General features: G+C 44.9%; 1 protein-coding gene across 1 annotated transcript in view; it reads left to right on the top strand.

Annotated features, from left to right (window-relative positions):
* LOC142453634 (adenylate cyclase type 10-like) overlaps positions 1-18,155 on the top strand; it is a 48,456-nt gene that overhangs the window by 8,568 nt on the left and 21,733 nt on the right. Inside the window, exons 3-15 of the mRNA XM_075555137.1 lie at positions 1,013-1,051; positions 1,717-1,860; positions 6,991-7,196; positions 7,481-7,571; positions 7,660-7,748; positions 9,279-9,470; positions 10,849-10,970; positions 12,510-12,586; positions 12,682-12,871; positions 13,305-13,360; positions 15,776-15,929; positions 16,053-16,242; positions 17,942-18,028. Of these exons, the coding sequence (XP_075411252.1) occupies positions 1,013-1,051; positions 1,717-1,860; positions 6,991-7,196; positions 7,481-7,571; positions 7,660-7,748; positions 9,279-9,470; positions 10,849-10,970; positions 12,510-12,586; positions 12,682-12,871; positions 13,305-13,360; positions 15,776-15,929; positions 16,053-16,242; positions 17,942-18,028 (1,637 nt within the window). The remainder of the gene's footprint in view (positions 1-1,012; positions 1,052-1,716; positions 1,861-6,990; positions 7,197-7,480; positions 7,572-7,659; positions 7,749-9,278; positions 9,471-10,848; positions 10,971-12,509; positions 12,587-12,681; positions 12,872-13,304; positions 13,361-15,775; positions 15,930-16,052; positions 16,243-17,941; positions 18,029-18,155) is intronic.

The raw sequence follows: 18,155 nt of genomic DNA, 5'->3' as shown, positions 1-18,155 counted from the left end.
TGCTGATGAATTGGATTTCAGTGAAATGTAAGAGGCAAGTGGTTCTTGTAACTGAGCTGATAACGGCATTGTGTACTGAGATGGGAAGAAAAGTAAGGGTTCTGTTTTTAATATGCTGAGTTTGAGATTCCAATAAGTGATTCAAGAAGTCGAGAAGTCACCTCAGTCCTGTGATAAAGCCTGGAGTTCAGAGACTAAATCTGATAGAGATAAAAATGCCAAGTGATGGCATGATACTTAAAACTAAAATCCAATGGAGTTCATACAGAGAAATTGCACCTAAAGAGAACAAGCCTGTGATGGAAGCTTGAGGAACTCTAGGTAAGGATTATAACCAGGGAAAAAACCTGCCCCAAAGCCTGGGAAGCAGTGAGGTAGGACAGTGTGGTGATCTAAAAGTGCGGGGGAAATGTGTTTCCCAGAGTCAGCAGCCAGCTGGGTTGAAATGTCCAGTACAACAAGGTCAGAAAAAACATCATTGAATTTGGCGAGATGCCTGGGGTGGATGAACGTGGTAATTTTGATGACATAAGGGAATTCAGAGTGAGGTGGGCTGAGTGGTAGAGAAACTTTCCAGAGTGAGCAGGAGGTATACAAAAAAAAAAAAAGTGGCATAGGGTGGGGACATAGTATAATATAGTCAGCTCTTGAAACATTTTTCTGGGAAAACAGCAAAAAAAATAGTGTCAATGTCTACAGGAAAAGGTGGGTTCTTTGTTTGTGTTAGGATGCTAGTGGGAATGATCCAGTAGAGAGGGGGAGAGGGCCCACCCAGCCTTGAGACGCTGAGAAAAAGAGTACCACGAAGGGGTGGCTTTGAAGGGAGAAAGAGAAGGTGGATCTGGTCATAAACAGTTTTGGAAAAGAAGGGAGACTGAGCTTGGGAGTCAATAAATCGTCCAGAAAAGACAACCCAAGACTCACTGGGCCATTCTTTTGACCATATAGGATTCTGTTGTGGGCTAGCTCTGATTTTGACTCATTTCCCTCTCTCTTCCTGATGTGATTTCAGATGTGCTCTGTTTTGGAGGGGATATCCTAAATATAACAGGTATTTCTCAATTTTCTGAACACTTAAAACACTGAGTGAGAGAAACTTGGTTGGGATTTGACATCTGTGTTGACTGCATTGTTTGCACCCTTGAATCCTGGAAAGACAGTCTCTTGCCTCAAAGAATCTCCGGGTCCACTGGACAAGCCTTGCCCATATTAAACTCACAGGGCTTTACGCTTAGCTTGACCAACAGGGAAAGACGCACCTGTAGGAACACTCTTAAAGAAACAGATGAGCTGTTTGAGCATTAGTAGCAGAAACTAGCTGTTGAACTCTTAGGTTCAATGAGAGCTAGAATGCCCCGGAGTTGGCCCATCTTTTCAAATTGACTTAATTAAAGCAGCCCTTAAATGTCAGCAAACATTTAAGAAATTTCTCTGCTAGTACCCTTTCCCCTCTGTCAGCATACCAGTGGAGGGAAGATTACTAAAAACATTCTTAAGCTTTGGGAGCATTTTAAGTTTCTACCTTGCCATATTTTTATATTGTGAATGGTTTTGAGAATCTCAGGCAGATATTAACCTAGCTTTATGGGTAGAGTAAAAATACGTTGCCTAGCACCTACATGCAATATACACTCCATCAATTTGGTCTTTATTATTGGGACACTGCCCTGGGCCACGTGAGTCCGGGTCCTGTCAACCTCTCCTATGCCTCTGCAGGGAATGTGCTCCTGGCGCTCTGGACGGTGAAACAGAATCAACTGAGTGACATTATTACCCTGGTGGCAAAGTGCAGCCTGGAAATACAGGAGAAGTTTGGAATTTACCATACCAGAGAAGGCCAGGACCTACAGCTAAAGATAGGTAGTAGCTCCTTTAAGGGCAATCCCACTGGTCAGGGGTGGGGATGGGGGAACCTATAAAAATGCAAAAAAAAGTCAAGCTGGGGAAAAGTGTGGGCAACTCATATACAAACAAAGGGTGGATTTACCTACTGTAGAAACACAAAAGACTAAAATGGATAGAAGAGAGAGACAGGCACATATAGGGAAAGGATGCTCCATTTCATAGCCAGAATAAAAGGCAATCAAATGTACATTGTGGTCTGCGTAAGATGTGAAAATAATTATAATTTATCAAGGGGTCACAAGGCACGTTGGGGAGCAGGGAGCGATAAAAGAGGAGCTGATACAGCGGGCTCAATAGAAAGTAAATGTCTAGAAAATCAATGGTAACATGTACAAATATGCTTGATAAAATTGATGTATGGATTGTTATAAGAACTGTAAGAGCCCCCCCCCCAATAAAATGATCTTTTAAAACAAGTGCACTGTGATACGGTTTCTTACCTAGACCTCCTCAAACCCACAGTCCCACTGACAGTGCGCTGTCAGTCTGACTCATGGCGAACCTGTGTTGGGTTTCTGAGACTGTAAGTATGTAAGAAAGCAGACAGCCTCGTTTTTCTCCCACCGAGCAGTTGAGGAGTTTGAGCTAAGCACAAGCCAATGCCTAAGCCACAGAGCTACCAGGGATCCTCCTTTCTGATGGACAGGCAAAAATTTAAATATCAGTAACTCTGGTGAGGGTGTGAGAAAATCAGCCTTCTCATGTGTTGCTGGTGGGAGTGAAACAGCACAACTAGTATGGCAGTAATTTAGTCATCTCTATCAGGACCAACAATGCATTTATTCTTCAACCTGGCAGCCCCACTCTAGAGAAGGTATCCCCTTGGCATTCTTGTATATTTATAAAGCATCCTCTGTACAAGGCTGTTGACTGCAATGTGGTTTATAATAGAAGACTGGAAACACCCAGCCAGCCATCTATAGAAAAGTGGTTAGATGAACAATAGGGGAAAAAAAGGGGATATGATACAGAAATATCTCCAAGATAAGAGTTGAATGGGAATAAAAGGTAAGCTGCAGAGTAGTTCTTTTTATATGCTACCTTTTGTGGAAAGGAGAAAAATTCTGATTTTTTTCTTATCATTCTGTTGTATTTCTAGAAAGTACTTTAAGAAAGATACATAAAATAAAAATATTCAGGAAAATAATATAGATGGCTATATAAATGGAAACAAGACTTTTTAATGTGTGTGGTTTTTTTTTTTAATACATAGTTAGGATGTTGAGCCTGTGATATAATCAAAAACACATACAATGAAGATATAACCCTGCACGCAGAGGACAAAGTGTTACCAGTGGCAGAGGAGTTGGGATTGGCTGGAAAGCTCTGTCCGCAGTGCTCCTTCTCAAGAGGCTGGGAACCTTCCTGGGGGCCTTGTTTGACTGTGGACAAACATGGACTCCAGCCCTTCATCCCTATTTTAAGGAACAGTAGTAAAGAATCATTCTGTGTTCTAAAACTTAAAATATTATAAATAATAATAATAATGTCTTATGTGGGATCTCTCCTATCCTGCCTTTTCTTCCTCCATAAGAACTTTATTGAATACTAATTGATAGTGTAAACTATACTTATTTAAAGTGTATAATTGGATAAGTTGGGAAATACTTACACGTGTATGCAGTATCCAGGCAAGTGCCATGGTTTCATAAGTGTGTGAACATACCCCACAGCTCGCTGAGACTGTTTTTTTCTTCTCTGTCTTTGTTTCTCCCTGCGCTTCATTCTGGGCAGTTTCTAATATTCATGAATCACAGGACTGGGTAAAACTGCCCCTGTGGGTCTCTGAGACTGTAACTCCTTAGAGTGGGGAGACAGCCTCATCTTTCTCCCTTGGAACAATTGGTGGTTTCAAACTGCTGACCTTGTGGTTATCCGCTCAACACATAACCTACAACGAATTAAGTTTGACATTCAAGCCAGTGGAAATAAGAACTATTCCAAGCACGGTATGCTATCCAAGGTTTGTTCCATGCTGATCTTTGCAGGAGTTTCCTCACACGCGCACTGATCAGGAATCAGCTGAAGACTTAAGAGGGGCTGACCTCTTGGGTTCTCTCCTCCTCAGTACTCTTCACCGTGTCCAGAAGATTCTAGCCACCTTGGCCTCCTTGAATTCCCAGGTGTGTCTTCTTCAATTCAAGGACTTTCCTGGTTTCCACTGAGTTTCCCCTCCCTGAGCTACATCCTGGAAATTCTCTCCACGTAATAAGGTGAATCATATGATTCACCTCAGTTGCTTCCCATCAGGGTCTGCTGTCATTAGTTACATGATGACCAATATCTTGAAAATTATTGTTTTGTCTGCTTTTTACTTCCAGGTCTTCAGTTGTTTCAGGAAGTTGGGTAAATTCCATACCTTTCATCTTATCATTCAGCCCTTGCCAAAAGTTTTCTAGCTTGTCATACTTTTAAAACGTTTTTCTCTTACTTTTAGATTTGTTGTTAGTCCAGGTTGACGAAAGAAACAAATTCATAGGCACGCATGTGTATAATAAAGAGCTTTATATCAAAGGGTAATTGTATATTAAGAAAATAACCAAGCCCAGTCCAGTCAAGTCTCTAAGTCCGATATTAGGCCATATGTCTGATACCAGTCTATAAATATGTCTTCAGACTCATACTACTCATGTAATGACGCCAAATGCAGGAAGCTCACAGACCAGTGGGTGGAAAATCTTGTGGATCCACTGGTGGTGGAAGCATCTCAGCGCTGGCGTGGGTCTTCACGTGGTTCCTCTGGCTTGTCAACAGGAATGTCTCACAGGGAGAGTGTGGTCCTGCCTCCAGAGAGGAAGACAGAAGTTCCCAGAATCCTCAGGAGAAGGTCATGCCCACACAGAGGCATTATTGGCTATTATCTGATTGACCCCACCTCTTCTCAAGTTGACAGGACATTATATAACCACCCCAAGATTGGATTGGATGGGCTAAAAAATCACTCTTGGTTCTAGTGATTTTTCTTCCCCTGGGAAGAAAGCCTTGTCCTCCTCCTCCAACTGTATTCCTTGTCTGTCATTTTGTCATCCTGTGGTGGTTTGTATGTTGCTGTAAAACTGGAAGCTATGGCTCTTGTATTTCAAATGTCAGCAGGGTCGCCCAAAGGGAACAAGTTTCACCGGAGCTTCCAGACTAAGAATAGGCAACCAAGGACTTGGCTCCCCATTTTGGAGGATGATGCCACTGAACACCTTGTGCAGAGCTCTGAAACATTGTCACCTACTGGAGGCCTACGGAATGGAAGCAGAACATTTTTGTTGGGCATAGTGCTAGAGGATAGGTCGCTCCGATCAGAGGGCACACGAAATGTGACCAAGGAGGAGCTGGTTTATTGGAGTGGAATCGACCATGGTGACATAAGTCCAGTAAAGCCTGTGGGCATGGAGCCTTTAGGTTTTCATTTGCTGATGGGGCATAACTCAAGTAAGGAGAAACAGCTACAAAAATCTGCTAATGATCAAAACTTGGAATATGTGAAGTATGAATCTAGAAGGATTGGAAGTTGTCAAAAATGAAACAGAGCACATAAAGATCAGTATCCTAGGCAGTAGTGTGCTAAAATGGACTGGTATTAGCTATTTTGAATCAGAAAATCATCTACTATGCTGGGAACATTCAAGGGGGATGGCATGATATTCATTGTCAAAAAGGACATTGCAAAATCAGTCATGCAGTACAATGCTGTTCGTGATAAGCTATATCTACCTTATCTTCAGGGAAATCCAACCAGTACAATTATTCAAATTTATGCACCAATCACAAAAGCTAGTGATGAAGAAACTGAATAATTAGATTAATGACTTCAGTTGGAAATTGATCAAACATGCAATCAAGATGTGTTGATAGTTGATGGCAATTGGAATGCAGAAGTTGGAAACAAGAGGAACAGTAGTTGGAAAATATAGATGTGGTGATAGAAAAGAAGCTGACCTGCCTTGGAAGAAGTATGGCCAGAATGCTCCTGAGAGGCAAGGATGGTGAGGCTTTGTCTTAAGTACTTTGACATGTTACCAGGAGAGATCAATCCCTAAAGAAAGAATCCATGTTTGGAAAAGTAGAGGAACAGTGAAAAAGGAAGATCCTCAAGGAGATGGCTGACATCACGGCTGCAGCAGGGACCGCAACCATAAAAATTCTGGACAACACAAAAAAATTGTGAGGAAAGTGCCAGACCAGGCAGTATTTCATTCTTTTGTGCCTACGGTTGCTATGGGTCAGAAGTGATTCAATGGCACCTAACAATAACAACCATATTGGCAGTAAGAAATCTCCCAGGACCATAAAGAAAGCGATAACAATACTAATAAATGGTAAGTCCTATATCTGGCAATTTAATGATTGTTCATCCTTGGTTATATGTGAGGAGAGGTGGCATGGTCAGTACGTATGTGAAAAGGTGCTTTTCTGCCCTGGGACTGTGGCAGCAGCTTCGGAGTATCACCATTTGGTGCAGTGGTTGTCCACCTTCCTAATGCCATGGCCCTTTCATACACTTCCTCATGTGGTGGTAACACCCCAACCATAAAATTATTTCCATTGCTACTTCATCACTGTTGTTTTGCTACTGTTCTGGATCAGGTGACCCCTATGAAGGAGTCATTTGACCCCCAAAGGGGTCGAGATCCACAGGTTGAGAACTAGTGATTTGATCTCTTCTCAAAGGTCTCTGCCATCCAGACCTAGCTGTCAATGAGGAGCAATTTTAGAGATGCACGGAAACCACCGATTCCTTTTGCTTTCCCCCCACAACTCGGGCTGGTTTTAATGTCTGTCAGTAGATGTGTTTAAGACAAATCAGGGAAAGGCATGTTAAAGATGAGCTCACCTAGGAATTCTGAAGGTGAGGGCAATAACAAGATGACTTAATGCTTGAACTTTGGGTTCTCAATATCCTCATCAGGATGGATCCTACAAATTGTCAATCAGGAAATAAGGAGAACGCTCCTTGTTTTCACACCCGAACATAACGATGCTCCAGGAGTCCCTTTGCCTAGAATTGCCTACAGCCATGTGAAGATTCAGCCCAACCCTCCATGTAGCTTGCGTTCAGTTGTTCTCCACTCTTCTCCCTTTTTTCCCGACTAGGTTTGTCTGCAGGTCGGATTTCACAGGTTATTATTGGAGACGAGCAGCGGCAATTCCTCTTGGTCATTGGGCGGGATGTAGACGATGTACAGTTAGCTCAGCGTTTGGCGCAGGCAAATGAGATTGTCTTGTCTTGGAACTGCTGGGAATTATGTGAAAAATACATGTTTGAAGTGGAAATCATGAGGGACGATGAAGCCGTGAAGGTAGGAAGCCCGACTACCCACTGCACACCCTGAAAAAGCCCGTCTGTCACACAGGACAAGCGTGTGGGGTGCTCATAAACTACCTGTCCATGCCAACAGCCACCCGAGTGTGTTTGGTGGCAGGCTGGAACGATTCTCCCAGGAAAGCAGACAAGGGAGAACAGTAAGGATGGGAGATAAAGGGCATACAGAGGAGAGAGTCCTCAGCGCCTCTGTTGTGGAGCCAGAGATAACTGAGGTGGCGGATGGGCACAGAATTGAGCAACTGCATTTGTCTTCCTTAGCTGAGGGATATGCGCCTCATTGACCCATTTGATTTTGATGAGCATTTTGACAAGTGTCTGGATTACCTGCCACATTACCGCACAAGTGCTGGTGAGTGACGTGGTTCTTTCTTCCTCCGCCCAAAATGTCAGATTCATTCTCATGGCCTATGAAATATTATTTGTTTTCTTTTTCTTAGACACTCTCAGAACTGCCCTGGAATTGGATCCAGATTCCGCACTAGAGCAAACCCTCCGGAAGCACATAATGAAAAACCTTTTGAAGAAGGTTCTTTCCTAGTTTCTGTGTCATCTCAGAGAGAGAGAGAGAGAGAGAGAGAGAGAGGAATGTGTGTGTGTGTGTGTGTGTGTGTGTGTGTGTGTGTGTGTGTGTGTGTGTAAACTTGTGATGCCCTTTTGGTGTCAGGTCAGTTCATCCTGATTCTCGCTGTAACCCCAGTAGGTTACCACATATCCACCTATTATAATTAATGTGATGGTCTTATATCTTTAATTAGATTTCTCCATCATAGAAGACAGAAGCCATATTGTTTCCCAATTTGCCTCTGAAGAACCTAATACACTGCACACAGGGTATACGTACTGACACTGAGTCAACTCTGCCTCCCCAGGACCTTAGATAGGGATTCTGAGGCAGTGAATCTTTTCAGACAGCCTCATCTTTCTCCCTTGGAGTGGCTGGTGGTTCTGAACTACTGTTTTCTCATTAGCATTTCAAAGGGTACCTGCGAGTGCCAGCAGGGCACTGAAGGCAGGGCGTGTTGTTGTTGTTAGGTGCCATTGAGCCCGTTCTGACTCCGGGGGACCTCATGCCCAACAGAGCAGAACGCTGCCCGGTCCTGCACCAGCCTTAGCAATTGTCCTTGGGTTTGAGCCCATCATTGCAGCCTCTGTGTCAATCCATCTTCTTGAGGGCCTTCCCCTTTTTTGCTGACCCTTTACTTTCCCCAGCATGCTGTCCTTCGCCAGAGACTGACTGGTCTCTCCGGACAGCAGGTCCTAAGTACTGGAGAGGAAGCCTCACCCTCCTTGCCTCTAGGGAGCATTCTGTTTGTTCTTTCAGTGTTCTTCTCCAGCACTGTCATTCAAATGTGCCAATTGCTCTTTAGTCTTCCTTATTCAGTGTCCAACTGTCACATGCATGAGGAGACTGAAATTCCGTGATGTGGGTCAAGTGCACCGTAGACTTCAAAGTAACATCCTTGCTTTTCAACACTTTAAAGAAGTATCCCACAATGCAAGGCATCATTTGATCTTTTAATTACTGCTTCCATGAGCATTGATTGTGAAGACAAAATCCTTCAAATTCAACCTTTTCTCCATTTATCATGATATTACCTATTGGCCCAGTTGTGAGATTTTTGTTTTCTTTTACATTGAGCTACAACCTATACTGAAGGCTGCAATCATTGATCTTCATCAAGCAGGGTGGAGCATATAGTTTGATAAGTATCTGTTGATAGAGTATGCATATATAAGCATATGCATGAATCCCTTCGTAAGAGATATAATGACTGGTGGAGCTGGACGTATCAAACTAACACATATCGAACTAACACATAACAATTCTGACAAATTTCATCAGTGTATTAGGTTTAAAGTCAAGTAAGCAACTGTCATTCTAGGTGCACTGGGTTGTATGTCCACGATCTTGCTTGAATCTGAATTTCCTTTTACGTTGTTGCCTGACCCCTATAAGTTATTCTCCTGTACCCACCATGGTATATAGACTTGCAATGCCTAAGCATGATGCTGAGAGTTGAAGATACAGTCAAAGTAACTTACTATCCCTTTGCAGATTGATGAAGGCCAGCCTGTGGAGTATATATCTGAATTCCGTACTGTGACTATTGTTTTGGTCAGCTTAGAATTCCACAAGACAGCATGGAAGGTGCATTTGTGTCACCTTATCCAGGAAGCTGCCTTATACATCTCCACAGCCATTGAGAAAGGGGGTGGCCAACTGAGCCGGATCTTTATGTTTGAGAAAGTGAGTACAAGAGAGCCTGCCCCATGGGCATGAAAAGTGTGTGCAGGAGACTCGTCTGTGTGACCTATTTAGCTCTCATATAACACAGATGGAAGTCAGTGTTACAAGTTATAATTAAACACCACTTATTTTTTAACATGCTGTGTTAGGCCAGGTGGTAGAGAAACAAATTCAGTGACACTCATCTATATAAAAGAAAGAGCTTTATATCAAAAAGTAGTTGTAGATCAAAGATGCATCCCAGCCCAGTCCACCTCAAGTCTGTAAGTCTGACACTTGTCCATTAGCCCCTCTTCAGACTCATGTAGCCCCATGCAATGACACAGAAAGGGGATGCGGCATGCGGGAAGAACACAGACTGGTGGGTACAGAGTTGCAAGGATCCAAGGTCGATGGAAGCATGGCACGGCAGTGACAGCGCTCAGGGTCACTGGCCGAGCCCCAGCAAGCAGGAAGGTGAAGGAGCAGAGAGGGAGGTCCCTAGGGTCCCTGCTTAGAACAAAGCCAGACCACACACAGCTCCACCCCTGCACAGAGGCATCCTCTGGTTGTGACCTGATTGATAAGTAGATTCCACCCCTACACGTTCATGCAAAGTCACGTTGACATAAAATCATCTCTGTGCCATACAAGCTTGTCTACGTGACTACTTCAAATAACAGAATTGAGAACTGGGGTGTTCTAGTGAATTCAGCAACGAGCCTCCATATTATTCCAGCGCTTGTTGAAAAACCCTTGTGAGAGGGTAAGCAGTGTTTTCTGGAGAGTAAAGTGTAGCCGGATAGCGCTTTGATATGTGAGAATCTTGGAGAGGAGCCTCATTATTTGACATTATAGGTAATGAAAGTATGGGTAGTCTTACTCCAAGGTCTATGCTAAAAGTTGAATTTTTAAAATGTTCTTCATTTCAGCTTTTCTTGTGTTTTAAATTATTGCTTATTGTTATTCGGTATGTAACATATCTTGTTTAAAATGTTCTTGACATTGGTGTGACTCTGAGAGTCTATTTTATGTATCTTACAGAATTCTCTGTTCCCAAAGACCAGTTAAGATCAATTAAGGCGCCCGGTGGTGGGGTGGGTTACAAGTTGGGCTGCGAACCACGAGGTTTGCAGTTCAAAACCACCAGCCACTCGGAGGGAGAAGGATGAGACTGTGCTCCTATAAAGAGTTACAGCCTTGGAAACCTACAAGGGCTATTCTATTGTGTACTGCAGGGTCTAAATGGACTCAAAAGCAGTGAGGTTCTATTGTTTGTTTTAAATCTTTGGAAAGAAGACCATTTAATAAAAGACCTGGCTTCCCAAAGAGTTGGTTCAGTTAAGGTAACCTGTGTTCCCTCCCCATGCAAACATCTCTTCTTTGTCATCCATTCCAGGGCTGCATGTTCCTCTGTATTTTTGGCCTTCCTGGAGATAAGAAGCAAAACGAGTGTGCCCATGCTCTGGAGAGCTCCTTCAGCATCTTCAGCTTCTGCTGGGAGAATCTTTCAGAGACCAAGTGAGGAGGAAGGTGGGGCAGAGAGGAGCTTCTCAGGTCCCCAGGGGCTCTGGGGGCAGGGTGGGAGGCAGTGACAAGTCGCAGGGGTTGAGGGCATCTAGAATCTGCCAAAAGCTGGGGAGCCTGCGTAGGGAACCCAGCAAACAAGAGTTACTGAAAAATCTCTATGTACTGAACTTTGTACTGAATAGTCGGGGAAATAACCATAAATGATACCCAGTTGGGGAAACGGAACTCACATGGTAAGATTCAAGAGCACTGCAGCATAACAAACAACCGTACAGATCACTGGAGTAAAAACCCTATGGTTGCACGTGGAGGAGATGCAGAACGCAGGCTGCCATCCACAGGAGGAGAGGGGTTGTGGGACGGTTTCCTGGGTAAGCAGAGGCCATGACTGGTTAACTCACTCCTCGGTTTCCCTCTTGGTCTGTCCTGGATCCCGCTGCCTTTCTGTGCTCCCCCAGGTTCTCCCAGGGAAATAAGAGCCTCCCAGCCTTCCACACAAACCTAGTTCTAATGAAGGTATCGAAAAATGCCTAAGTTTCCTCATGACCAAGCTAGTTGAAATTCGCCGGCTGACTTTTTCTCTTAGAAAGCTATGGGGAAAGTATAGACATGAATGAGTTTGAAAAACTCTATTCCTAATGTTAACATTGAGCCCCAAATTAATTGGAGGTGAATAAACTTAGCAGAGATGAATAAAAATGATATCGCACGTGTATGTAAACCAGAACCATTGAGTCAGTGGCAACTCATAGTGACCCTGTAGGACCGAGCAGAACTGCCCCTGTGAGTTTCCGAGACTGGAGCTCTTTACAGGAGTAGAAAGCCCTGTCTTTCTCCCACAGCCGGTGGTTTCGAACTGCTGACCTGAAGGTTAGCAGCACAACATGTAACTATTACACCCTCACATGTGCATATATTGCTTTAAAATTTACAGACTACATTTGTACCTGCTACTTGTGTGAAACACTCAATCCTTCCTCTTTTACACACAAAGAAACAAGTGCCACGGTAGAGAAATTACTAGCAAACAGGTAGGAATAAAAGCCACACTGCTGTCTTCAACTCCTGTGAGGGGGTTTTTCTCCATTAACCAACAGTGCCTCTTATAAAATGCAAACCACTCTCGGAAAGGGAAAGCATGCATTACCAATGTCATGTAATTAGCTCCTCTGGTTTTGTTTCTGTTAAAAGATTAGATGGGATAATCAGTTTGAAAGTATTTAACAATAAAGCATCTGATAGAAATAAGATATTGATTTATAAAATATTTTTTATTAATAATAGCTCCCCAACTAAAATTCCTAGAGCAGGGAGACCATTCTGGTCCTTTGGGCTATCTCCCTAATACTTGTACTCTTTTCCCATCATGTAATATAGACCAGCAGCAGTCCCTGGCCTTTACTGGCCTAGGCTCTAACACCAGACTCGTGGTTCTAGAGAATGGCAGATCTAGCGCCTCACCTGGAGGCTTCTGAGTCAGAGGGAAGGAAATTCTGACAGTTCACTGATTGTTGTTTTTCTGATGCCCAGGCTTGTTTCCATCAGTGTCACCAATGGACCGGTGTTCTGTGGTGTTGTTGGGGCAGTGGCACGACATGAATACACAGGTACACATTGAACTATTAGCTCTGGTTAAGGGATGAAGGTGGAGGAGATAGTCCAAAAATGCTTTCCCTTTCTCGGTCCTGTCTCCCTGACGTAGTTATTGGCCCCAAGGTAAGCCTAGTGGCCAGAATGATAACCGCGTACCCAGGGATGGTGTCCTGCGATGAGGTCACATACCTAAGATCCACGCTACCGGCCTACAACTTCAAGAAACTCCCAGAGAAGATGATGAAGAACATCTCCAACCCGGGGAAGATGTACACATACCTTGGCCATAGAAGATGTGTGTGAGTGTCATTTTGTGATAGTTCATTCCCATCTTTTCCAGAGTCCAGGCATAGGGGCCATTAGGTATTCAGTTGTCTGGAACGAGGAAGTTACTGCCAGAATAAGGAGAAGAGGAAAGGGGTGTCTAGCGTTTATGTTATCCTTGAACTCAGTGCTCAGTGAACTTACTGGACTCTGATAGGAAGAGACTAGCATTAGACTTCTGACCAGATGTTGTATTCCCCGCCCTGAGTCCTCCGTCACGTATTTGGTTCCTGACCTAGAACACCACAAACACTCTTCCCTGCTCCTACGGTTCTTACTTGAATAAAAACCTTTGCACACAGCATTCTGTCCCTCTTTAGTCATATGAAAGCATTTGCTTGTGAGGACAAATTGTCCTTGAAATAATTTTTGGTAGACATATTTCCCTTTGTTCTTTTTTCCCCCCAGAATGTTTGGCAAGAGACATTTAGCCAGAAAGAGAAATGAAAACCAGCCTTTATTAGGTAAGTTTTTTTCTAACTTAAATCGTGTTTTTGTTAACTGTAAATAGCTAAACGTGGTTTAAAGACCAAGTCAGACACCAGACTGAATGCTTCTAAGATTGTATTTTAAAACAAAGCGAGCAGCCTTCGTAATGAGTGTATGTTCATTGACGAGGACCTGCCATTGATTTTCCGTGGTGACCGCAGATACATGTGGTACCCCACTCCTCTGTTGGAAGCTAGCAACGTGAAAACCAGAGTTTATTCATTTGGTGCTGGACCAACTTATTATGGATCCTCGTTAGAGGGGAATTTCCTAACCTTAGCTCAGCTCACTACTATCGAGTCCGTTCTGGTTCATAAGTCACTCCACTGGGCAGGGTAGAACTGCCCCTGTGGGTTTCTGAGCCTGTAACTCATTGTGAGAGTAGGAAGCCTTATTTTTCTCCTGTGAAGTGGCTAGTGGTTTCGAACTCCTGACTTCGTGGTGAACAGCCCAGTGCATAGCCCACTAATGTAAAACCAGACTCACTGCCATCAAGTTGCTGCCAGCTCTCAGTGACCTTATAGGACAGGGCGGCACTGCCCCTGTGAGTTTCTCAGACCATCGCGCTCTCTGGGTGTGGAAAGCTTCACCTTCCCACTTTCAAGTTTCAACCTTCCGACCCTGCGGTGAGAAGCCTAAGACATAATGCCGCCAGTGTTGAAATTCTGTTCTTTCACCATATTTATTTATTTATAAGCTGAGCAAATAATCTGAGATCTGACCCATATGAAGAAAGCATGGCCTTAGGACTGAAGGAAGGCTCATGAGCAGTGCAATATGCAGATGACATGGAGCCCCGGGGGCATCGTGGGTACATGCTGGGCGACAATTCACAGGGTCCGAACTTCGAAACCCCTGGGAGCTCTGAGGGACAGGGCCTTTGCTCCTACAAGCAGCTCCAGTCTCGGGAACTCACGGGGGCAATCTACCCTGTCTGACAGGGTCACTGTGAGTCAGACTTGATGGCAGTGAGTGAATGATGCAGACGAGACAACCTTGCTTGCTGAGAGCAAAGAAGACCTGAAGTGCTTTCTGACGACGACTAAAGGCAGCGGCCTTCAGTAGGGAACACACCTCAACACAAAGAAGGTTTCTCACAACTGGACCCTAAGTAGCAGCATGATCATTTTACTTGAATCCACTATCAACGCCCATAAGAGCGGCAATCAAGACATTAAACAGCATCTGGCAGTGGCTCTACGAGCCAAAACCCAAATGCCTGCTCATCGAGTTGAGTGAGACTCATGTTGCCCACCCCGTAGAGGAGAGTGGTGTGTTAGGGTTTCAGAGACGGTCAGTCCCTATAGGAGCAGGCAGCCTCATCTTTCCCCAGCAGAATGGCTGCTGGGTTTGAACAACCCCTACTGTTAGCAGCTCACTGCTTGGACTGCTGTAAAGCGTCAGAAAGCAAAGATGTCGCCTCGAGCCCCTAAGTGCGCCTGATCTGAGCCCTTGTGCTTCAGCCAAGCAAAAGCTGGACAACGAATGAAGACCGAAGACTGGATGCCTTTAAACTTGGGTGTTGGCTAACTACGCTGAATGTACTGTGGACGCCCAGAAGGAAAACGAGCCTCGCTGGGAAGAAGAGCGGCCGGTGTGTCCCTTAGAAACAAAGATGCCAAGGCTTCAGCTCACGCAGGACAGACAGATGCCTGGGAAAGGGCATTGCGTTTGATAAAGTGGAGGGTCGGTGAGGAAGAGCAAGATTCGATGAGAGGGATTGACACCGTGGCTGCAACAAGGAGCTCAGCCGGCAGCCGTGGTGAGGAAGGTGCCTGCCGGGGCAGGCAGTGGCCGGTTCCCTGGTACCAGGGTGCTGTCAGTCAGAGCTGCCTTGACATGGCACCTAGCAACCACGGGGTGTGACGGAGCACCCTGACTGTTGTCACCTGTATCACGGATTCCCTTGTTCATCCGTCATCTTCACATGACAGGGACAGACTTTGAAGATTTTAAATCATTGTTGTGGAAATTTTCACAAAGAACGAAGAGAACATAGTACAAAGGAGCTTCAAACAGTTTATGGAAAATGGAATTAAAGGATAATAGAAGTTTTGTCACAAACTTTTTGAAACCCCTTCATAGGCCCCATGTCGTCATGGTACCGGATTGGTTTGAATGCTGTCACTTAAGCTCTGGACCAAAATCCTTCGAGATCAGCATATATTTCTCTATCTCTGAGTGGTTGTTTTTTGTTTGTTTTTAGAAAGAATATGAGGCAGATCCAAAAGATAGGGTTATTTAGCCTTAGAATTTGGAAGGAGGAGAGATACCCAGAGATTTAACTTTACAAATTAAACCTAATATTTAGAATGACTTCTTAAAAAAAAAAACCAACAACAACAACAAAACAACACCCACAGTCTTAGGCACTCTCTGTCTCTCTTCAGACCGGGAGAAAGAACTAGAAGCCTTCCGAATGGCACAGCAGGAGTGTCTGCAGCACCAGATGGGAAGAGCGGTTTTGTATGAAGGTGGAAAAGGCTATGGGAAAAGCCAGCTGTTGGCGGAAATTAACTTCCTAGCCCAGAAGCAAGGACACAGGTAGAGACCCAGCTGGCGTCTCCGGGGGGCTGCTTCCCTTTGTTGGTGGGGCTCTCGGATGGAGAGTGCCAGGGACCTCTCTGTGGGTCAGGGCTCCGTGCTGACCACAGTGCCATTCGCCAGGGTTGTGCCACTGAAGCTGAAGGAAGCAGATTCCAAGCAATGCTTCTATGCCGTTCAGACCCTCATGGCCATCTTCTTTGAGGTGGATGTCTGTCCGTCCTACTACCGCCAAGAGTGCCTTCAGAGACAGCTCCGTGGGATGGTGGAGGAGCCGCTCCACTGCCTTTTTAATGACCTCTTTTTTGTAAAGGTAATGGCTTCCTAATTGTGCAACACATGTGACTGGTTTTTTAAATGCACAGCCGGACCCTAGACTCACTCTGTCTTCTAGCATAATACCCTTAGACTCTGGGTTTTTCTCTTTAACGTTATCCCTTCTGGATGCCTTCTTTCTAAGATGATTAGCTGATGAGTTAGAGAAGCACTGAGTTGGGAATCAAAGGAAGGGAACAAAAATTCATTGAACTCCTCCAAATTCTCAGGACCACCGAGTCAAGGCTGGCTCATAGTGACCTCCTTCCTGTGGGTTCCCGAGACTAGAGCTGTTTCCGGGAGCAGAGAGCCCAGTCTTTTCCCTGAGTGTATGCCGAACACGGAGCTGTGCCAGGGGCTCTGCACGAACTATCTCATTTCCTCCTCACTGCTGCCCTGATGTGGATCTGCCCACAACTTACAGATTACAGACCAAGAGATGTGTGTGTGCATCTTTATCGATAGATTACATTTTTTTAAAAACCACATAGTAGTCATCGGCACAGTCGAGATTAGAAAGCCTTTTGACAAAAATGGATAGGTTTTCTCCTTTATAAGGAAAGTGGATTCCAGGACTGACTCAACGACTCACGAGTTGTAAGTCCTGGAGCAGGTCAGTCTTCCTGTGAAATGGCAAGAAATGGCAGAGATAGCAGTTTTGTGTGAATTCTAAAGGAGATAGTATATAAGAGACTGCACTATCAATTTTAAGGGTTAGGCATATTAGGGGGAGCCAGACTAGTAAAGTATCTCCAGCAATTATATCTATGTGTTTCTGAGTCAGTTATAAGAGATTTTTTCCCCCATTCTTTAACCCTACATCTCTATTCTCTAGCCACAGGGTACATCAATTTTAATAAACTTCAGAATCTCAAAAGCTCCCAGTGGTCTTTGGATTGTGTGGCACCCAATAGAGAGCATTCCCACAATGTCATGTATTCCTCCTCCAGCCTTCAATCTTCCCAACCTGAAGGAGATTGTGTTTAATGAAGAATAGAGAAAACTGGTATTTGTCGGATCCCCCTCACCACCCTCTCTGAAGGTGGGCCTGGTTCTGAGGCCCTGCTTTGGCTAAAGGAGAATAAGAAAGCCCCTCTGAGCCGGGCTCCGCGGGGTCCGTGGTAGCTTGTGTGGGTGAGCTCCACGCAGACAGCAGTGGGAGGAGAGCCCTGCGCCCTCTCTTCCTGGCTAGTCTCTTGTCCACATCCATCCTGGGCTAACGGCGTTGCAACCAGTCACGGTCTTCCCTAGTCCCACCCCTACACACCTCCCAGGGTCTGATAGGAAAAGACAGAGCCCCGTGACATAGTGGAGCCCCAAGCACACTGGGCTGCTAAGTGCCAGGTCAGCAGGAGCCGGACGAGGCTTTCTCTGCCCAGACAGAGTTACAGTCTCAGAAACCCACAGGAATGTTGTCCCCCGCCTTAGGGAGTCACTGTGAGGTGGAATTGCCTTGATGGCGGGGCTTTGGGCTGAGTATGAAGAGATGATGTCTCCCTCTAACCCCTAGGGGTCTTTGGTTCTTACCCCTGCACTGCACACTGATGGAGGCTCGGCGTAGCGCCATGCTCAATCCTGCAGATACCCTCCCTCAGTCAGAACACAGTAGCTTTCCCTTCCGCTTGGACTGAGCCTGCATGTTTGATGTTGTTTTATTATAATTTTGAATGCTAATATAAAAATAATTTTCTGGTCAGTTTCCCTTATCCTTCAAAGTTTCGCACATGGACGACCGGGCAAGACAGAAGGAGATTGGACTTTGTTTCGTCCACGTGCTTCAGAAGGTGGGGATTTTCTCGCCACAGACCTGTAACTCTTCTCATGGGGCTCGCGTGCATTTTAATCTGTCCGCCCCACCCATTGATGAGGCCCATCTGTTGGCATTTGTATCCACCCGACAGCACACAGTAG

The sequence above is a fragment of the Tenrec ecaudatus genome, chromosome 7, assembly GCF_050624435.1.
Source record: "Tenrec ecaudatus isolate mTenEca1 chromosome 7, mTenEca1.hap1, whole genome shotgun sequence".
NCBI classification, from domain to species: Eukaryota; Metazoa; Chordata; class Mammalia; order Afrosoricida; family Tenrecidae; genus Tenrec; species Tenrec ecaudatus.
This window is presented reverse-complemented; position numbering and strand designations above follow the sequence as displayed.